The sequence below is a fragment of the Vicia villosa genome, linkage group LG1, assembly GCF_029867415.1.
Source record: "Vicia villosa cultivar HV-30 ecotype Madison, WI linkage group LG1, Vvil1.0, whole genome shotgun sequence".
Taxonomy (NCBI): Eukaryota; Viridiplantae; Streptophyta; class Magnoliopsida; order Fabales; family Fabaceae; genus Vicia; species Vicia villosa.
Window position 1 is genome coordinate 18,132,810 of NC_081180.1, and position 19,600 is coordinate 18,152,409.

The 19,600-nt window shown below is 33.1% G+C and overlaps 2 protein-coding genes across 5 annotated transcripts; one reads left to right on the forward strand and one right to left on the reverse strand.

The window, feature by feature from the left end:
- The first annotated feature begins 462 nt into the window (after positions 1-462).
- LOC131630059 (eukaryotic translation initiation factor 3 subunit K) lies at positions 463-3,287 on the forward strand. Its single transcript, XM_058900860.1, has 8 exons — positions 463-709; positions 822-878; positions 972-1,022; positions 1,163-1,225; positions 1,899-1,949; positions 2,021-2,087; positions 2,442-2,524; positions 2,912-3,287. The coding sequence occupies exons 1-8, from the start codon at positions 578-580 to the stop codon at positions 3,113-3,115; spliced, it is 708 nt and encodes a 235-aa protein (XP_058756843.1). The 5' UTR covers positions 463-577; the 3' UTR covers positions 3,116-3,287.
- Positions 3,288-5,389: 2,102 nt separating this feature from the next.
- LOC131630035 (phosphoinositide phosphatase SAC3-like) lies at positions 5,390-16,168 on the reverse strand. Of its 4 annotated transcripts, none has more exons than XM_058900842.1 (16): positions 15,517-16,167; positions 14,460-14,664; positions 14,199-14,364; positions 13,490-13,712; positions 12,999-13,075; positions 12,530-12,717; positions 12,309-12,406; positions 12,025-12,158; positions 11,795-11,923; positions 11,199-11,562; positions 9,859-9,980; positions 9,369-9,470; positions 7,906-8,103; positions 7,317-7,493; positions 6,842-6,971; positions 5,390-5,977 (listed from the first exon to the last, which is right to left on the reverse strand). In XM_058900842.1, the coding sequence occupies exons 1-16, from the start codon at positions 15,625-15,627 to the stop codon at positions 5,861-5,863; spliced, it is 2,541 nt and encodes an 846-aa protein (XP_058756825.1). In that variant the 5' UTR covers positions 15,628-16,167; the 3' UTR covers positions 5,390-5,860. The 4 variants fall into 4 exon arrangements, with proteins under 4 accessions (XP_058756825.1, XP_058756831.1, XP_058756814.1 ...); XM_058900848.1 differs by having other exon boundaries at positions 6,857-6,971; positions 15,517-16,165; XM_058900831.1 differs by having other exon boundaries at positions 12,309-12,717; positions 15,517-16,168.
- Between the last annotated feature and the right edge of the window lie 3,432 nt (positions 16,169-19,600).

Consider the following 19,600-nt stretch of genomic DNA (forward strand, 5'->3'; position numbering starts at 1 on the left):
GGTTTGCATATGGCCTAAGAACTTAACATCAATGACCTTAAGTGTTATTCTGACTCCAACTCTGATATCAAGCTTACTTCATAGTCAGTAGTTAATATTTAGCACCATTATGTCATGATTCTTCACAACAAAGAGATTTTCACAAAGAAATGACGAGTTCAAGTATTCCATACTCTTAAGGAGGAGGATGTTTATGATGACTATTTAACAAACATGAGTTTAATAATGATGCGGCGTACCAATTTTTTTGCAAAATCTCTTGTCGAAATCATCACTCTCCTGCTAACTGACGCTAGCAAGATTTTATTTTCTAGATAACTTTTTTTATCTTTTCCTTTTTCCAATTAAAAAAAAAAAACAAAAGCAAAAACAGATATATTAACATAATTAAAAAATTAAAATCAAAAGTCTTTAAAAATGTCAAATTACTTCATCCAAACATAGAATAGAATAGAATAAAATAGTGAACCATTTTTAATATCTATTTTTCGTCCCTTCCCTTGTAACATAGCGAATTAGGGTTTTGCGCATATCATCAACTGAGTGAGCTCTCATCGACCGGCGAAAACCGTCAGAGATGGGAAGAGAACCAGCAGCAAAGCCGCAACAACCAGGGCAAGAAACCGAATACACCGTCGATCAGCTCGTTGCATTCAATCGTTACAATCCCGATATTTTTCCAGATCTCGAAAACTCTGTCAATGAACAGGTTTCATAAACATTTCCATTATCTTTTTTTTTTCATCATTCACATCACAAAATTAGGGTTTTTCAATTTAATTCAATGATAAATAGCAAATTACGTTCCTTTATTTCATTAGGTTTCGTCTCAGACTTACAGCCTCGAATCAAATCTATGCCTTCTTCGCCTCTACCAGGTAACAAATTAGGGTTTTTTGTGATTATTGTTGAATGAAACTTGTTAAGTAATTAGTAGGTTAGATGTAATTGTTGGTTTGTTATTATTGCAGTTTGAACCTGAGAAATTGAGTTCCCAGATTGTAACTCGCATGCTGGTTAAGGTATGGTTTAATCGTTTTTTTTTTGTTTATTCAGTTAATTTTTTGGCTGTTATTATGTGAACCAAAAGCATGTGATTGTGATTGTGATTGGAAAGTTGCTGTTTGGTCATGCTAAAATATTTGGTTTTGTTTCTGAACAGGCCCTCATGGCTATGCCGGGTCCAGACTTCAGTCTATGTCTCTTTTTGATTCCGGAACGTGTGGTATGATTCTTATTCTTTGACATTAGTTACAAGTATTATTTTCTCTGTAGTTGTTGTTTTTGTTCTCTTACACGAATGAATAGACATTTTAATGATCAGTCACTCTTGTAAGATGTCTTGATTGAGTGTGTTTTGGTTCTAGGGTGACCAAGAATTGATTTTGAGTGAATTGATTCTGGTTGAAAGTGTGTTGAATGTAAAAGTGATTTGTGTTTGGATATATTTATGTAAAAGTGATTTATGTTTGGATATATTTATGTAAAAGTGAGTTGAATTACAAATTTCAGTGTATAAATCACGTTTAAACTCAAAAGCTACAAATCTTAGTTTTAGTTAGAATCAATTCTGTAAGCAAAATCAATTCTACTTTTGAGAAAACAAACATGTCAGAATCAATTTTACACCTCTAGAATTGTTTTTGGTCCTTCCAAAATGGAAACAAAACCTTTTTTGAGAAGTGCCTGTTAATCAATTACAATTTTATGAATTTTACCCTGTTGTTCTTTAGTACTGTTACATATGCTTTTTATGAGTATCTGATATTCATTTGGGGTTTAGACATTTACTTTTTGAATTTGATTTGCCTAACTGTATTGGTGGTATGTTCGTTTCCTTCATATTAAGATGTGCTTGATGACATTTTGATTTTTCTTTTGTTTACTATGAATATTAGCAAATGGAGGACCAGTTCAAGACACTGATTGTTCTGTCTCACTATTTGGAGGTAATCATCATTAAGTTGCCATGTTTTAAGCAGTTTTAGAAATCAGAATTTAATATTGTTCTCTTCTTCAGACTGGAAGATTTCGTCAGTTCTGGGACGAAGCAGCCAAAAACCGTCATATACTTGATACTGTGCCAGGTAATTATATATTCATAAAATGTTATTGATTTAATTGTGTTCTAGCTTGTTAATTGAGTCATGTTCTTGGGAAGCCTCGTGGTCCTGGTCACAGCTATAATGCATGAACATGACCAACATTTCAAGATAGAGCCCAATCATTTATCTGGAAATGCTTGTCATGAATATGTTATTATTGGGAAATAATATAGTTGTGCTGTTACAATATCTTATTATTGATATACGACAAACATTGCTTTTTGAAAACCATTGGGGTTTTTCGCTTATCTTTGGTTTATTATTGACTGATTTAGCTTATAGGTTCAACTTTTTATTGGGTGCTTTTACATAAACTTAATTAGTAATTTATTGCAGGATTTGAGCAGGCAATCCAAGGGTATGCAGTTCATGTCCTATCACTGACTTACCAAAAGGTTCCTAGAACTGTGCTTGCTGAGGTAAGCTTTTAGTGTTGTCCATCTAAAGATTGGTTCTTTTTTACTGAAATGTTTCTGTCTAGCTAGTATATGCTGCTCAAAGTAAGTCTATTGCAGTAATTCTCCAAAGTCCACTTTAACTCATGTTTGATGCAACTCATACATCACACAATACTTCCAAATTCATAACTATATTGTTCTGTTTATTCCTCTAGGGTTAAATGAATGTTGAAAACTTTGGCGGTTAGTTATTTGAATTATTCTCACTGTTTGTCAAATACAAATGTGTTGGGTTCTGTTGAAGTTTTGTTTTAAACACTTTTACATACCTATATGATAATTAGTTGATTTCCCGTATTTCTTTTAGCTCATATACTAAGAGTGTTCATTTGTGTTAAACTATAATAGGCTATCAACATAGAAGGTTTAGCTTTGGACAAATTCCTTGAACACCAAGTAGCCAACTCTGGTTGGGTAATTGAGAAAAGTCAGGGCAGGGGTCAACTCATCGTCCTTCCCAGAAATGAATATAATGACCCTATTTTGAAGAAAAACACTGCTGAAAGTGTACCATTGGAGAATATTACTCGCATCTTCCCTATTCTTAGCTGATTTTTCTTTAGTGGACTGTAAATTTTCTTTTCAGAAGATGTGCAAATTTGAGATAGTTGCAGCAACATCTTGCAGACTCACCTACTTGGATTCTTCAATTTTTGAATTAGTGAGCAGTTATTGTAATTCACTCTAACTTTTTGCATTAATGTTTTGAAATCGTGCTTTATAATTCATTGGGGCCATTTTCTTTATAGCGCCTATTGGGAGAGCGTATGAACACACGCGAGTCTTCTGGGGGTAAATGTTTACTTTGTATTATACCCTGAAGCATGTGACATACTTAAAATAAACAGATTTTGATTTTGATTCTCATAAAATGTTTTTCTTTGATCCTTGTTGTCTCGTAGGATAATTATGCGATCTTCTGCTAGATATATGTAACAGTGAAAACTGGAATAGGATAGGAAATAATTTTTAAATTCTAGAGTAATGAAAGTTTTATAAAAGTTAGAGCTAAGGACATGTTGCTAGTAGTATTAGAGAAGGGGTGCCGGAAAAAAGTTTGGATACCAATATTTCCAAATTCAGTCCTCTATAAGATGATTTTGTGATCTGTAATGTGATATGATTACGAAAAAAAGTTATAGCTTGTTTGTGTGGTGGCAACTCTGTAGACGGGCGTTACTCTAAGGAGCTTGTATTTTTGGTAAGATAGATTCCGTTGTAGAGGGAGGGAGTAGATCATTTTAGTTTGACCTGCAATTATGAAACCCTTCATTATACTTGGCTTTTAAAAAATGCAGGGTCCACCATATTTACTAAGATCACGGTTGCCATTTGCAAAATTACATTTCTTAATAAATATTTTGTCCTGCCATTTGAATAATTACATTTTTAATAAATGTGGGATACTCACAGCATATATTAAGGCCACAATTTAGTCCACGGTGCTTTCTGTCATTGTCTAAACTCATTTTTACTGTAATTTACAAATTTACTATATTTATTAATAAATGCAAAAATAATATATATAATCATAACACCCAACATCAACGATAATTTTAGTAAAAATGCAGAAATAATCACAAGATTCTCACATCAGATAAAGTTTTTCTGCATTAATAGAAAATGTGAAAAATCTTGTACTAAATATAGTAATAGTCTAAAAGTGCAAAAATAGTAAAATAAAATTGATTATTTTAATTTTTTTATTAAGGATAATAGTCTTTTTATGAACATTGTAGGATGTCATAACTAGCTAGAGTGTAAGGTAAGCATCTCTACAAAATAGGAAGTTTTGAGTAGAGATAAAATTAAAGGTTAACAAGTCTCGTAATAAATTTCTTTAAAATATTAATATAACATTTTTTTTTTACTATAAACTTATTTATTAACTTTCACGTTTTAAAACTATTCCATTACTTATAATAAATAAAAATATTTTAATAAATAATAGTAATTTTATCATTAAAACAATTTATCTAATTATTTTTTTAAGAACCGCATAAAATTCAAATAAAATATTTATTATAAGACGGAAAATATGTTATTACGTGTAATTAAAACCAACCTGAAACGTCTATAACTTATAACTTTAAAAATAAAAATAATTATTTAAAATGAAAAAACAAAATTAATTGATAATTATACAATTGTAATTTTACCATAATTTTTTATTCACCAACTTTACTGCGACTACTCGACCAACAACTTTATATAATGTTAAGACTTAACAAGTCTGGTTGTTTATTTATTTTTGCAAAATTTTCAACTTAAAGATTTTATAAAAAACGACCCGTTTTGTAACATTTACTACTTTTATTTAGTAATATGACATAATGGTTTTACACTTTTTTTAGAGTTAAAAAATAAAATTAACATTCTGTCAAAAAAATAATTAACAAAAAATACTCATTTTATGCACAACCACAAACCTAACCAACACAACTCTAAATAATCGGCTTGATTTAATATATTCTAAAAAATAATTGATGCGTGATAGTTAGAATGAATTATTAATTTCTGAGTGAAATTCGGGTATTTTAAAAATAAAATCAGGTATTGTAACCCTAAACAAATTAGATTCTCTACAACAGCTGCACAGTACGACAACTATATAAACCATTTAATCGGAGAAAGATTCTACAAAAACTTTAATCGTCTATAACAACTCACGATGCAACAACTAGAGACAGTTCAAAGAAATATTCTCTCAATTTAACGGTCTCCACAGATGTTGACAGCAGGAGATCCATGCGCCCAATTAAGCTGACCGTATTGTTTCATTCAAGCGCTCTTTGATTCGAATCATAATTCGGGTATCACATTAAGTCATTTAAATAGTAATCAATATATCTACAACTCTAAAAGTATAGATCCCACAATTAAGCAACAATATTTACAAAAAGTGCGCCTACTGTATAATCTTTAACTGGCCAAAGAAGAGTAAAAGCAGTAAACACCATGGAAACAACAGCAACAACAAAAAGGATAAGGCAACTAGAATTTTACAACCATTTACTATGTACTATTTTGCACTATGCTTTCAGGATTTGATTGAAATTTTCACAACTGAATCAATACTGCATGTCAACATTACTGAGAACGGTCGCAGGATTCTTATTAGGTTATGATCATATGGAGAAATCAACCCAAATTCCTGTTTCTCACCTTTCCGCGATTCCTTATCATTAGCTCTCTCTAATCTTCTAATCAGCATCTTTAGACCAAGCCAAGGCCGAGTCAATTTAAAAAAAATGTCAATTATATAGTATATCAGTGCAAAGGGTCACATGCAAAAGTTCAATGGCAGAGTGTCTGTCCATAAGTCACCCATTCAACAAAAGTATCAGGAAATTCATCTGGATTGTTGGTCTGTGCATCACGGTAGGATGCCTCTGATTCACTTGCTTCACTCCCCTGAGATTGTTAGATAGAATTAGTATGTGAATCAGGCATAAAGTATAACAAATATAGAACAGACTTTGAAGTATACTAAAATTTGGGTGTCCTGTGTAACATGGTTATCAAATTGAGATTCATATTGTAAATTGGAACACCTAATTGTAAGATACATTACCGATAAAAAATATGATATTTTTAAGTTTTAAAAAAGCGTGACAGCGAAGTTATAAGCTGATATATGGTTCACGTACACCCAGGTGATTCAATAAAAGTGATTGCGTGAACAAAATTGACAAAAAACTGTCTGCCTACACTATGTTTAGGTAGTGATTTGTTAGATGAATTGGGATTCATCTTTGTGAATCAGGATTTATCATATAGAATCTGAGGTCAATATAGGATTCATTTACAAAATAGATACACACTAGGAATCCATAATGATTTGGTTCAATTTTGTATCAAATTGAGATATGACTTGCATGTATCTAAGATGCTGATAACCATGATGCTGGATATAATTCCAATAAAAAAAAGACTTGTGAGATGAAAACTATGTAAGTCTTACAAGCACTACTTGGACCATATATCAACTGGATGTGTAGATAACAACATATCGTACTGCAGCGTATACAGGTAACATGATCTTATGTCAGATAGAGTAAAACCTACCGTTAATAGTCCAAGAATGTCTAGAATATTATTTATTTTTAGTTTTCTGCCCAAAAATTACTTTTCAGAATCTTGCTAAACATTATATATATTATATCAAGTGACTGTAAACCAGTATGAATTATCAGCAGAGGATCCAATCTACTCCATATTCATAGGCCAATGAATTTATCTAAATGAGAAAGTTGTGAATGCGATGCTTTACTATACCATAACTGGAGGTACCTTTAGGCTGGAGCTGGCCCAATCACTAGTGGAGGCAGCTGTTTCTCCAACTACCACTCCATTGACAACATTTTCTGAAGATAGTTCAGCTACCGGGGAGCTGGTAATAGATGACCTACATCCAGTACAAATTATAAACCTCAGAAAATAAAAAATCTTTTGATTTAGGATAAAAATAATAAAAATATTTTACCTTTCGCAAAGGAAAAAAATATGTAAAGCAACGTAAAGGAAAAAAGAAAAACAGAAAATTTTGGTGGACAGTCAAAGAAGTGGCACAGGAGTAAATCAGACACCTAAGACAATTGACACCCAGAAAATTCATAATTCTAAATCATACTCCTCATCTCATCATTCTTCTCATATATCATCTTGCTGATGCATCTCTCGCAAAAATAGATTATTTGCAACAAACATTCTTGATAAGTACTTGTGCAATTGCTTCATCAGGAAATATTACCTCTCGTATGGCTCTTCTTCACATGAATTTCCTGAAGAAGATAGCCAATCCAGGTCCACAAAGTTGGAGCAGGTGAAGGAATCAACATGTTCAGAATAGTAAATATGACGAGTCTCAGCACATCGCTCTTTCTGCATGTCCACAAAAAGCTGTCTCCCAGACATTGAGGGAGTGTATCTACACATACAAAATACCAGCAAGTTATCATGATGCAAACAGAGACACGTAACTTTCAAAAATTCATACCAGCAAAGTATGATCCCATTGTTGACAGATTGTTTTTCAAATTAAACTTTGCAATGATTTCAACATACAACACAGCCGGTGGATAAAGAAAGGGAAGGACCGCGTAAAATGGAATAATTTGTCACATCTTCAAGATAATATTGTTCAACAATATTTATCATTTTAGTAAAACAAAATTTCTAAAATCTCAGACAAGAAGGTCTGCTATGAGAAGACATGTCAATTTATTCAGATTACGGCAAACAGTAACAACATTAAAAACTAGAGATGTGGAATAAAATGAGGCATGGGTAATCAGTGTCTTATATACACATTGAAGTTCACAGTAATAGAGAGTACAAACCTTGAAAATGAAATGTCACACTCAGGCTCGGGAGTAGATATTTCAGGTGATGACTCACAAAAAGCCTTGCTCCCATCTCCTGACCGGTCTGGTAAACCAGGATTTGGGGTTTTTTCATTCTTAGCATTTGGAGTTGACATAGGTGTAGAGCTATCTCGGAGAAAGTTTCCATCTGAAAACGATCTTTTGAAAAATGACCTAAAAACCAAAGTTTAAAGTTATCATCATGTTAGCTGCATCAGCAGAAAATGATCATCTAATATCAACAAATACACCCCTAAGACAAAACGCAAAGTGCATGCAAGTTGACGGAAGCATAACACACTAAGCAGGACTTCATTAATATCCCATGTCAATGATGGTTTTCATTGGACTGTCAAACTCTTCCTTCTTTCCAATACTCTCTTGCTTTGTCACTTTTGTGCAGCTAACTGGTCTAGCCAATACTCTCTTCATTGGATTTAAAACCATAATCTTTTATCATTTATTTATTGTTATGGAGAACAGTGATTTTTGTATTGCGACAGTTGCTATCTAATCATTTGATGTGTTAGGGTTTGAGTTGCCATCTTGAAACGGTTTCTCATCATACGGTTTGAAAATTCTGACAAGAAAAAGGAGTTTAAGCTACTATAGATTGAATGGTCTATACGATCTTCTGGCCTACTTAGTAGACGCGAAAAGCCTGGAAATTGAAGAAGTCTCTTAGCCCTTACATCTGTTATTAAATTGGAGTTTGTTTAAAGCCTCTCTTTAGTGATCTGCTCATGGCAGCTATTTTTATTTTCCTATCCCTGATATGCAAAAAAGATCGGACATCATTTCTGCATTATTTTCTCCATTTTTGCTCTCGTTGTCAGAAGGATTTCGTATCTTATGATTCAAGTTACATTTTCTCTCTTGATCAGTGTTGTTGATGGAGGACGGCAGTCCATGGCGGAGAGCCAAAATCCCACAATACCGGCCACTTCGTGGAGCCGTTATAGTGAGGATTATGGAAGAAAAACCGCAATATCGGTCGATATTTACCATTGTGGCGAGTCCAAAAACCGCCATGTACATCCGCCATAGCGCCGCCATGACCGATATTTGATAACAGTGCTCTTGATAATCTTCTTGACACAATACCTAGACATTTAATTCTTTTTAAAATTTCTATGCCGTGTTTTGAAGATTATTATAAGCATATTGCTCAAACTTTCCAATATCTTTTGTGATTCTCTACCAATATCACTTGAATGCAGCAATTAATCTTAGGCTTTTCAAACTACACCAAATTTTTTTTAGATTTTCTTGGTAGTCTGTTTCACAGATCATAATATAAAAAGCATGGAAGGGGAAGATGCACCCCATAAATTCCAGACAAAAACCCCAATGCAAAATCTTTAATCAAGCACCAAACAATTGAAGGCAAGGAAACAAATAACTAGCAATTCTATTCCCCATAAATTATATTTGAATACCTTGCATCATCATCACCAAGTCTCCCTGTGTCATAGTGCTGATCTGAACCCAACTCCCATAGAGCAGGCTTACCCTGCTGTGGCTGAAAATGCCCCAGGAAACTGCCCCAAATGAAACAAAAATGCAATCTCATGATTAGTAACCAGTTAAAACCTTAAAGGCATCATTACAACCAAAACATATATCGTAAAATTACAAGCAGTCAAATAAGTATGACTCTGAAAATGCTAGAGGACGGCAAGGCATGCAAAAGGGTTATAAAACTCTGTTTCCTTGTCGCTGTTTTAGTTTAGTTTTTCAGTGTTTGAGGAAGATTCCCAGTTCTACTTTGTTATCCTTCTTTTCCTTTTTAAAAAAAACTAGTGTTGACTAAAACAAAAGTTCTCGAAGATAACAGACATACTACATAAATCAAACAAATAGAAATAATATAACATGGAGAGACAAACAGAAAATTAAAATAAAAAAATGCATGACTGAAACACATACACATTGATTGCATCTTGTTTCTCAGCATCCATCCAAGCATTGCTGTAATAACGTTGAAGAGTTCTAAAAAACTCCTGAGACTGCGTTGCAGCTCTCCATTGACCTCTCCTCGCAGAGAATATCTTCAAAGAAACAGAAGTTATAGAAAAAGGCCGTCAAAAAATGGTAGACAACTCATTATAACAATATACAGTAAAGTGAAGTATAACAGACAATAAATAAAGAAAACTATAAAGACTGACCGGCCACAATGAGACATGATATGGGATGACTAACAGTAGTAAAAAAGCCATATTTGCCAATGTTCTCTAAAAAAGATGCATGGAACTAATACGGGATATAAGCTCACTCTTACAGTACTAACAAGAAAGCTAACAAAGCCGTTGTGTCCCATCAAGCTCAGACAACATCACTAGAAGGTCTGAACTCTGATTAATCCCTAAATAATTTGAGTGGGTGGTTAAGTAAGACTACTTTCTTTGTCCAAAAACATGGTTTTGTTAGATAGATGACTATCTTATTATTACGAAGTTCAAAACTAATGACAATATTTACAAAATCATTTAACTGGCTTCACGTATGTTAGAAAATCCCCTTAAACGTGGCCACTCCTGTGATATTTTCTTGGGCCACTTAGTCTACCTTTTATTACAAGTTGCAACGGTATCTTTTGAATGGCAGTATACTATAGAATGGAATGGAGAGGAATGGGCTAGTTAGTTTTATAAAAAAATATGTTATAAGTTATATCATCATATACCATTCCACTTCATTCCATCCTATATTACCAATGAGCTGATTCGAGGGGGTAGTTAACTTCCGTATTGCCTAGAGATATGGCCTTTGTAATTCTTAATAAGCCTAGAAAGTTTTTATTATCTCACAATCCAATTTTGTGAAAATAAGTTGGATCTTAAGTCCAAATTCTAAGATGGTATAAGTGAATATCTTAATCCAATTGTTAGGCTATCCTCATGTACCCGCTCAAAGCCCAATTAACAATTAGCCTGGGAGTGAGGGTGTGTGTTGAAAAGTTCATGTACCCTACAGCCTATTATTTGGCCACTTTGTCTGCCCTAATTGCAGTTGTACATCAGCTCTTGTGTGCTAGGTTGAGGGAGTGGATAACATTCCATAGAGATATAGTTTTTGTATTGCTTGTAAGGTTTGAGCAATCTTTGTTGTAAAAATGGATTTTGGAGGGATAAGTCGGCCCTAAGCCCAAATTCTAAAAATAGGTAATTAAGAGAAAGAATGGTGTAGCCAACAGATCAAATCCCAAGCAACGGTAGAATATGCAAACTGAAGTAATTGTATTAGGCCACATAACTACAAATCACCTTGTTGTGTGCAGCAGAACCACCATATTGATGTGCAAGTGTGTCACCCATCCGCTCATAAAACTGCATCAAATCATTGGCTACAGGGTCATCAAGATCAACTTTTGGGTGCTCAACAATTCCCAGAGAGTGAAGCTGGTGGCCAATAGCAGCCAACCCATACGCATATTGTGCAACATTTGTGCGATCCAGGCAGTCTATGCAGTTGGTCCTGAGCACCCCCCTTTGCAACCTGGGTGATTTTGCAGAACCATTTTCATTGGAAACATTGATCTCGTCACTTGGTCTCCTCTCTAAATCATTAGCATCCTCATCATCGTTATCAGCTTTTCTGGTAGGAGAAAAACTTCTCTTAACAGCATCACTGCATGCAAAACTTAATATCAGTGATCAAGAAATGACAATGGAAGAACTTCGAACATTTCCTTGTCCACCAAGCATTAACTGCTTTCTAGGTTAATATTTTATGCTTATTGATTGGAAAATTGTACACCATTGTTCTTTTTCCTAAAGACATTATACATCCAATAATACAGAGTGGATCTAACATCTGTTGTTGAAGGTAAACGGATTTTCAAAACAAAATGAAAACTTACTCTGTAGGTGGCCATTTTGGACAGTCTTCAGGTCTCAAGGTTGATGACGCTTGGCAATAAAAAAAACCCGTTAATGCCAATGCATATGCTGCCACTTTGCTTAGAAGCAACAACACGTTTGTAGCTTTGCTGGAAATAAAATAAAAGGCGTACTTCTGTATCAGCTTATACTCAGAACATGCAATTTAATTAGATAAAAAGGAAAGGATTATATAATTCAGAAAGTCGACCTCTGAAAATGTTTGTGCAGATCCCAATGAAGAAACCTAAGCCTGTCTTCCTCAGACAAATCTTTATTGATGAAGTCTATAGCATTAGCAAACTCTTGACGAAGGATGGCCTCACGAGGCTTCTTCTCATGGGTCTGTCAGTTTAAAGCAGAAAAATATTTATCACAAGTGTTGTAAACAACAGAACTGTTAGAAATTAAAATTATACAGTTTGGGCAAGGGGAGGTAGAAAATGAAAGAAGAGGCTTAAACAATAGGAGAAAATGAAAGAAAAATGAGTTTACCTTTATTAAATTCAAAATTATAATGGGATTTCCGTATCTTTTGACAAGATTTTCAAAGTGAAGTCTAGTGGCTTGATAGTTCTGGTCCTTCTTTGACACTGGGAAAGAACAGATAATTACATAAGCAAACAAATGGATAGCAACACGCCAAATTAGAGATGAGAGAGAACTAACTTTGCTAATTACTAATATTAAAGTATCCATAAAATGGGGAAACATACGTATAATATCTGGTTTAATATTTAAACGTGAAGTTTCCTGTGACCAGAAAAGAGGGATTGAGCCACGATTCTGGATGATAGAGCTTATTTGGATCGGAAAACCTTCTGGAACATCCTCAAAGACTATTTGTTCTGTCTCGACATCATTTGCTACTCTGCCCTTGTCATTAACACCTCGCCTCAAATACCTATGCATAGTAATAAAATAAATAAAGCCATTCATTGCAAATATAATATTAACACATGTGTATATCTATCTTCTCTGATTTCAAATATTTACTAGCATATTGATCCTTCAATATTTCAAGATTGTACTGCTTGCACTGTGCTTCTCTTCCAGGCTAGCTGGCTAGCAGAGTTTACACATAGTTGATTTATAGAATCAGATGTGTAACCAGCTGAAGATGCATCAGAAAATAAATTGACACAAATAATTGTTTATAAAGATAATTCGATGAAATTGACAAACCTAGTCCCAGCATAATGGCGAGATCTTCTCGCAATGAGCGTAAGTATGAACTCCCGTCCAGATATCTCAAGTGTGTCCTAATGAAACCACCAATAAACATCAGACTTGATTGTAGGATATCATAATAACTACTTGAGTTGAGCAGGAGATAAAAGTCAAGTGTACGTAAGCCACACGCTTAAAAGAATTAATCCATCAAATACTCCCTATGTCTCATAAAAAGTGTCTAATTTGCACTTTTCACTGTATCAAAATAATTGTCTCTACAATATCAATGTGACATTTATTATTTTTTCCACTACTATACCCTTATTTATTCAGCTATTCCACTAACTACAATTAACAAGAGTCTAATAGTAAGTAATATTAGTTTTATTATTAAAATTAACATGTCTAACAATTTTCTTAAGATCTGGTCATATAAGACATTTTTATGAGACAGAGGGAGTCATACAATATCCAAAGGAATTTCAAGAGTTATTTATAGTCACCTGTTTAAAGAAGCCATAAACTAGTGCAACTGTCCAAAAAGTATTCTGAAGGTGATTCCTAATTCCTCGAGTCAAGAATTCATTCCAAACAAACATCGTCTCGTAAAGGACATGGCCTGTCTCAGCGCCGCACATGTTCCTTTGAAGACTACGCATAATATGGTATGAGTAGCTGAAAAAGAAGTCCTTTGTAAGGTCAACTGTGCATAGAAGCTTCTTGTACCTAAAAATCAATGAAAAATATATATATAATTGATGAAAAAATCAGATAATGTATAGAGCAATAAAATTTGACACATGGTCAAAATGATGTGTTTAAATTTGAAAAAGGCATTGAGATAGAAACACCTAGATCTTCATAGACAAAGTCTAGTCAAAATCAAGTTATCGCCAACAAATCTGAGCATTTTTTTGGTACACAATATATTTATATTTAAGTTTAACATTAGATTTTATTTTAATTTAAAGGTTTATGAATGGAGAAGAATGAGAACAATTCTCAAACATTGGATAGAGGGAAAGAAACCAAAAGATCGGTAGAAATCCAACTACATAAGAACAAAATTGGATATTTTTTAGTTAGTTTTAAAATAGCTAAAAGAGGCAGTGGAAAGATGACAGCATTAAAAAAATAAAATAAATGGGTTAACTAACATTCGAGTTAACAAAAACACAATCATATATATATAGCATGTGAGATTGTAAGGACCTGTTTTCATTTTTAGAATCGGTGATGTTAGACCGAACAGAAGAATTCGGCAATGGAATCATCTCAGTCTTTGAGATAGCATATACTGTATGACCACAGATTGCACCAATTTGCCTTCTTTTTGTGATAAGTAGCATGTAGTAAGGCCCCAAAAGTTTGATGAATCCTAAAAGCAGAACAACATAATATATCAAACATTTTAAGATAATGACTGATAATTTATCAACATGCAACTGAACAAGACACTATGGACATACATACCAACAATTCCATAACAAGTTGTAACAAATTTAAGTCCGCCAGTGGACTTGTTCCCCTCATGTATCCGCCTCAAAAGATCAGAACACTCCCTTTCTGAATATGTGGTGGAATCTTCACGCACATTTAGCTCAGAAGGATCTAGACGGTCAATCTTTAGTACCCTCCAGTATGCCCTACTCTTGTCCCTTCCAATCATGTAAAAGTTCTGTGGCACAAAAATGAATAAAGCACAAGGTAAATATATTTGAAATAAAATAAATGTAAGATTATTACTGCAACTCCAACAAAGCATCCAAAGCTTTTCAAATGGGATCCCATGTTTAATATGCATATTAGATTATGCAGTCCTGTGTAATCTAATTGAAGTTAAAGTAAAAGTTTACAACCAAGCATCTAAACACAAAGAGAAGCTAAAGAGGAACCATTGAAGTTAAGGTATAAAAGAAACCGTGAAGCATCCAATAATTGCTCTAATTCAAGGACATAAAAACTTCATTCGGATGAATTTCAGAGCGGTAAAATCCATACATAAGAAGATTAAAATATGAAAGGAGTACAATCAGAAGTTAAACAGAGCACGAGGCAACAAAGCTATGTAATTCTTTCTACTTTGTCAAGTAAATCCTTATACTATAAAACAAATCCTGCTCATGTTAGCTTTGCATAGCCAGTCCCAAGCCCCGATAAACATAGAGGGTAGTGTTAGGCCGTCAACAGCCAACGTAAAACTACGTCGAATCTCTATGACAGGGATCAACTACAAAATACTATAAAAACAACGAATATAAGCAAGTTCAAATCATAGAATGCAGTCTACCATGTTTCTACTAAAAAAAACACAAAATTGAAATCTAAAAATATGATAATTGACAAGTGACACATATATGAATAAGAGCAATAAACAAGTGAATTGACAACAATTTGGACTAAATCTTTACACATATCTATCTACAATACAAAACAAGTTAATCACATGAAAAATCAGAGATCTTCCTATAAGAAACAGAACTAAAATTCATAAACAAATAAAAAAGGAAGATAGGGAGGGGTATATTACCGATCGAGTCTCGTAAAGCCTAAATTTCTGCATACATAAATTAGAAGGAGGGAGCGTTTCGTCAGAGAGAGAAGGAGAGTGAGAACGTTCATAATTCTCCGACGAAGCCATAACTATATTCTCGCTAATTTACAGATCCCCGAGCCTCTGGCTCAAGGGAAATCACCAAAACGGCATGCAACGAGCACCAAATCACCAGAATTCAGACTCATCACAATGCAAAACCCTCACAATCCAAAAATACAATCCCATAAATTGAACTCTAGGTTGCTTCAGATACAACATTATTTTCGCAAAACCGAATCAGAATTCATTGATCTTTCTCCGATAACCTTTTCTAACCAGAATCACAACCACCATCACTTGCAAAACCTAGCTTCTGTAAACCACAACGAACCGTTAATCGTACGGATCAAATCAAAATTCGCAACGCTGGGATGAGAAATTGAGAAACGTTTGAATGGGATGAGAATTGGTAGATGCGTGGATAAAACCTAGAATTTGAGAATGGAATCTTATGGATGAAAGGGAACGAGATCGAGCGTAGAAATGAGGGTGGGAATTGAAGAGAGAAGAGGAAGAAGAAGATTTGGGAGATTCGAGAACGAAAAGGTTGGAACCACGGGTTTGTGCAGAAACAACAGCTCCTAATAATTGATTTTATTTTCTTTAAATAATAATAATTACAATTGTATAATATTACATTGTCCAACAAAAAACAAAGAGAGATGAATTAACTTTTAAAATTTAATTACTTTTTTATAATTAAATTATTCTATACTATTATATTTTATTTTTTATTGACTAGTGTAAAATGTTTACAATTTTGTCGAATTAAATTATGTAAATATTTTTATATATATTACTACAAGAGTAAGCGTTTGAGACTTACTTCAAATCTTAACCATTGATTATCATTAATCTAACGGTTTTAATTAATAATTTATATATAAAAATAATTAGATTAAATGATCAATTAAAACCGTTAGATTAATGATAATCAATGGTTAAGATTTGAAGTAAGTCTTTTACACTTACTCTTAGAATAAATATATTCTTCCTCATATATATATAAACTTTATTAATGTGCATGTCTAGTCAAATAATACATGGAATTTAATAGATATGTATTGACACTATAAAATAGTTTTACACAGTAATTCAATAGAAAACTAATTGTCTATCATGTTATTAAAAGAATTTTAAAATAAAAATGTGATGTGGCGGAATTCATGATTGTCATATATATATATATATATATATATATATATATATATATATATATATATATATATATATATATATATATATATAAACTTTATTAATGTGCATGTCTAGTCAAATAATACATGGAATTTAATAGATATGTATTGACACTATAAAATAGTTTTACACAGTAATTCAATAGAAAACTAATTGTCTATCATGTTATTAAAAGAATTTTAAAATAAAAATGTGATGTGGCGGAATTCATGATTGTCATTGTTTGACAATATAAAATAATTGTACACTTTAAATGTGTCACCCCTTTTCTCTAATACTAAATCTATATTTTATAAATATTTACCTAATTTAATAAAGTGATACCAATACCCTAGGCAATTTTTATTGAAAGCGTGTGTAAAATTAAATCCACGTTGATATATAAAAATTATTTTGTGTGCATCATAGGTTAAAGTGATGATGTGAGATTGATATGGTATATGGGGGTGGCAAACAGGCATGCCCGCCTTGTTTAGACTCCCTGAGTAAGGTGTAGAGGACATCTTGAGTTTTCCAAAAAATACAAGATCACTTCCATGTGATAAAATTGAATGAGTTATGGTTGTTAGAAGTTGGGTAAATTTTTGAAAAGGCACGAGTAAGGAATTTTGAATAAGTAAGGAATTTTGAATTTTTGGGTAATGGGCCTATATTTTTTATTCATGAACGTCATAAGGATCCCTTAAAAGGCCCATAAGTCATCTCCTTTCTATTTTATGGTTTTATTTATTTTTATTTTTGAATTTATTCATTTTAATTCAAATAAAATCATAACTTGAAAGGAAAAATTATGATGAATCATTCCTTAAATATTTTTAGATCCAAATTGATTCACAAGAGCAATAACACGTGAAGAAAGTTGTGGAAAATAGAATGGAGCTTGAAAAAGAAAGATTTGGTGCATAATCAAAATCAAATATTTTTCAATCAAATCTCTTGCTTTCTCCCCAAGATTTCAACCCTAATTTCACCCTCTATATATACTCAACCATTCAGCATCAGCAGCCACTGATCCTAGCTTCCAAAACACGTTCCAAAACTCTCACAAGATACTCTAAACTAGGGCACGAGAAAGAAAGATTTTCATAAGGTTTCAAGACCAATAAACCCTTCCATTACGTTCCTGGGGTATCAAAGAGCATTTTGGGATCATTTACAATGCCTAAACATATATGAAACATAACACATCATGATCACATTCTTCATTTGTTTTTTATTTTCGTGTTTTAATTATTGATGTGTTTTAACAAAAAACTAGCGCTTCTAATGTGTTCCTGGTGTTGATTAGTACATGCTAGAACCATTAGGTTGGAGTTTTAATGTCCATAGCATGAGACGTCATAGTTAGGGCTCAAGAAAGCTTGGCTTTCATTTTCATAGTTGCGGTTGGATTCAGGCCAAATAAACTATACCATTGAATTCGCCATGGTCTAAATATGTGATATGGGTTGCTAGTTCGAATTGTTTGATGTTTTTTTGCAGGTTTTGAATTACCCTTATTCGCTACAAAAAATCGTAGCAAAATCGTAGCAAAAAAATGGAAAATTCGTAGCTAATACCCATGCCCAATTGGTGAAGACGATGAACAGTGATAAAGACTCGTTGACCACCACGCGTGACAATCTGATAGGTTGGTCAAAGCATATGTCCCCTCTCTCCACTCACGATTGGTCTATCCAAGGACCGGGAGGCCCACGTTTGACTGAATAATGTTTTGCACGCGTTTTCATTTTTCTTTATTTCCATGCACTTGATTTACAGATGATGATTGCAGCGCAGGTGGTAAGAGAGGGGCTGGTAACCAAAGGGATGTGGGGTCGATCCCTGGCGTCTTGCAATTATTTTTACTCATTTTTTTTCTTCTCTTTTCTCTCTTCATTTTTTCTTTTAATTAATTAACTTAATTATTTCATTAATCATTACAATCATTTTAATTAAGATTAGGGTTTAATTGACTAACTAATTTTCTTTCCAACTTTAATCTAACTAATTTAATTTAACTTAATTAAGGCTCTAATTTAGTTGTAATCATAAAGAAATAAAAAAACAAAAATACAATAAAAATTAGGCTTTCTTTTTATGTGGTTTTGTTACCTTATTTTGACATGATTTCTTAATTAACTTAGGAAATTATGATTTCGTAATTAATTAATAAATTAATTTTGTAATTAGATTAAATAACTAATAAATTTAAGTTAATTTCCATTTAATTAATCAACTTAGAACTAGGATTTCCGATTCATTCGACTTTCAGATATCAATTAGGTTAGACTAGCTTAAACTTAATTCACACCTTTTCATTAGCATTTGCCTATTCTCCCGACTCTTTATTCTTATCTCGATTATTCTATTTCACGCATATATTTTGTAATTGTTCACAAGTTGTATAATTTTTTCGCGCGCTTTCTTTTTCCGAGCATTATGTAACTGTCCCAAAGCATTGTAATAGTACTTAGGACTTTTAATTTCCGCACTTTATTTTCTCGCAAGGTTTTATTGTAATCCCCCCATCCCGAAGCCCTGTAATAGCGTAGATTTACATTTTTTGCACTTTATTTTTCTGTAAATATTAAAATGTTTAGATGTATGCTAACTAGGATTTGTATGGCAATCTTAGCTAACCTTAAAATCAAAATAAAATACCTGAAACTGACAAACATTTCACACACTCACCTTTAGGGTAACCTCTCTTTGACGCCTTCCGATTATAATGGTCATGTCCCTCGAACGTGGGGGGGTACCTCTAGCAAGTTGCCTGTGAATAAAATCACCATGTCCCTCCGATTTAAAGATCATAGTCTCTTCGATGTCGCTCTCGGTT

Coding starts and splice junctions, on each gene's coding strand:
- LOC131630059 (XM_058900860.1), top strand. CDS start 578: ATGGGAAGAGAACCAGCAGCAAAGCCGCAACAACCAGGGCAAGAAACC. Junction 710..821: donor AAAACTCTGTCAATGAACAG/GTTTCATAAACA, acceptor TTATTTCATTAG/GTTTCGTCTCAGACTTACAG. Junction 2,525..2,911: donor CTAGAACTGTGCTTGCTGAG/GTAAGCTTTTAG, acceptor AAACTATAATAG/GCTATCAACATAGAAGGTTT.
- LOC131630035 (XM_058900831.1), bottom strand. CDS start 15,627: ATGGCTTCGTCGGAGAATTATGAACGTTCTCACTCTCCTTCTCTCTCT. Junction 11,924..12,024: donor CTGCACAAACATTTTCAGAG/GTCGACTTTCTG, acceptor TTTTATTTCCAG/CAAAGCTACAAACGTGTTGT. Junction 5,978..6,841: donor TAAAGGTACCTCCAGTTATG/GTATAGTAAAGC, acceptor TAACAATCTCAG/GGGAGTGAAGCAAGTGAATC.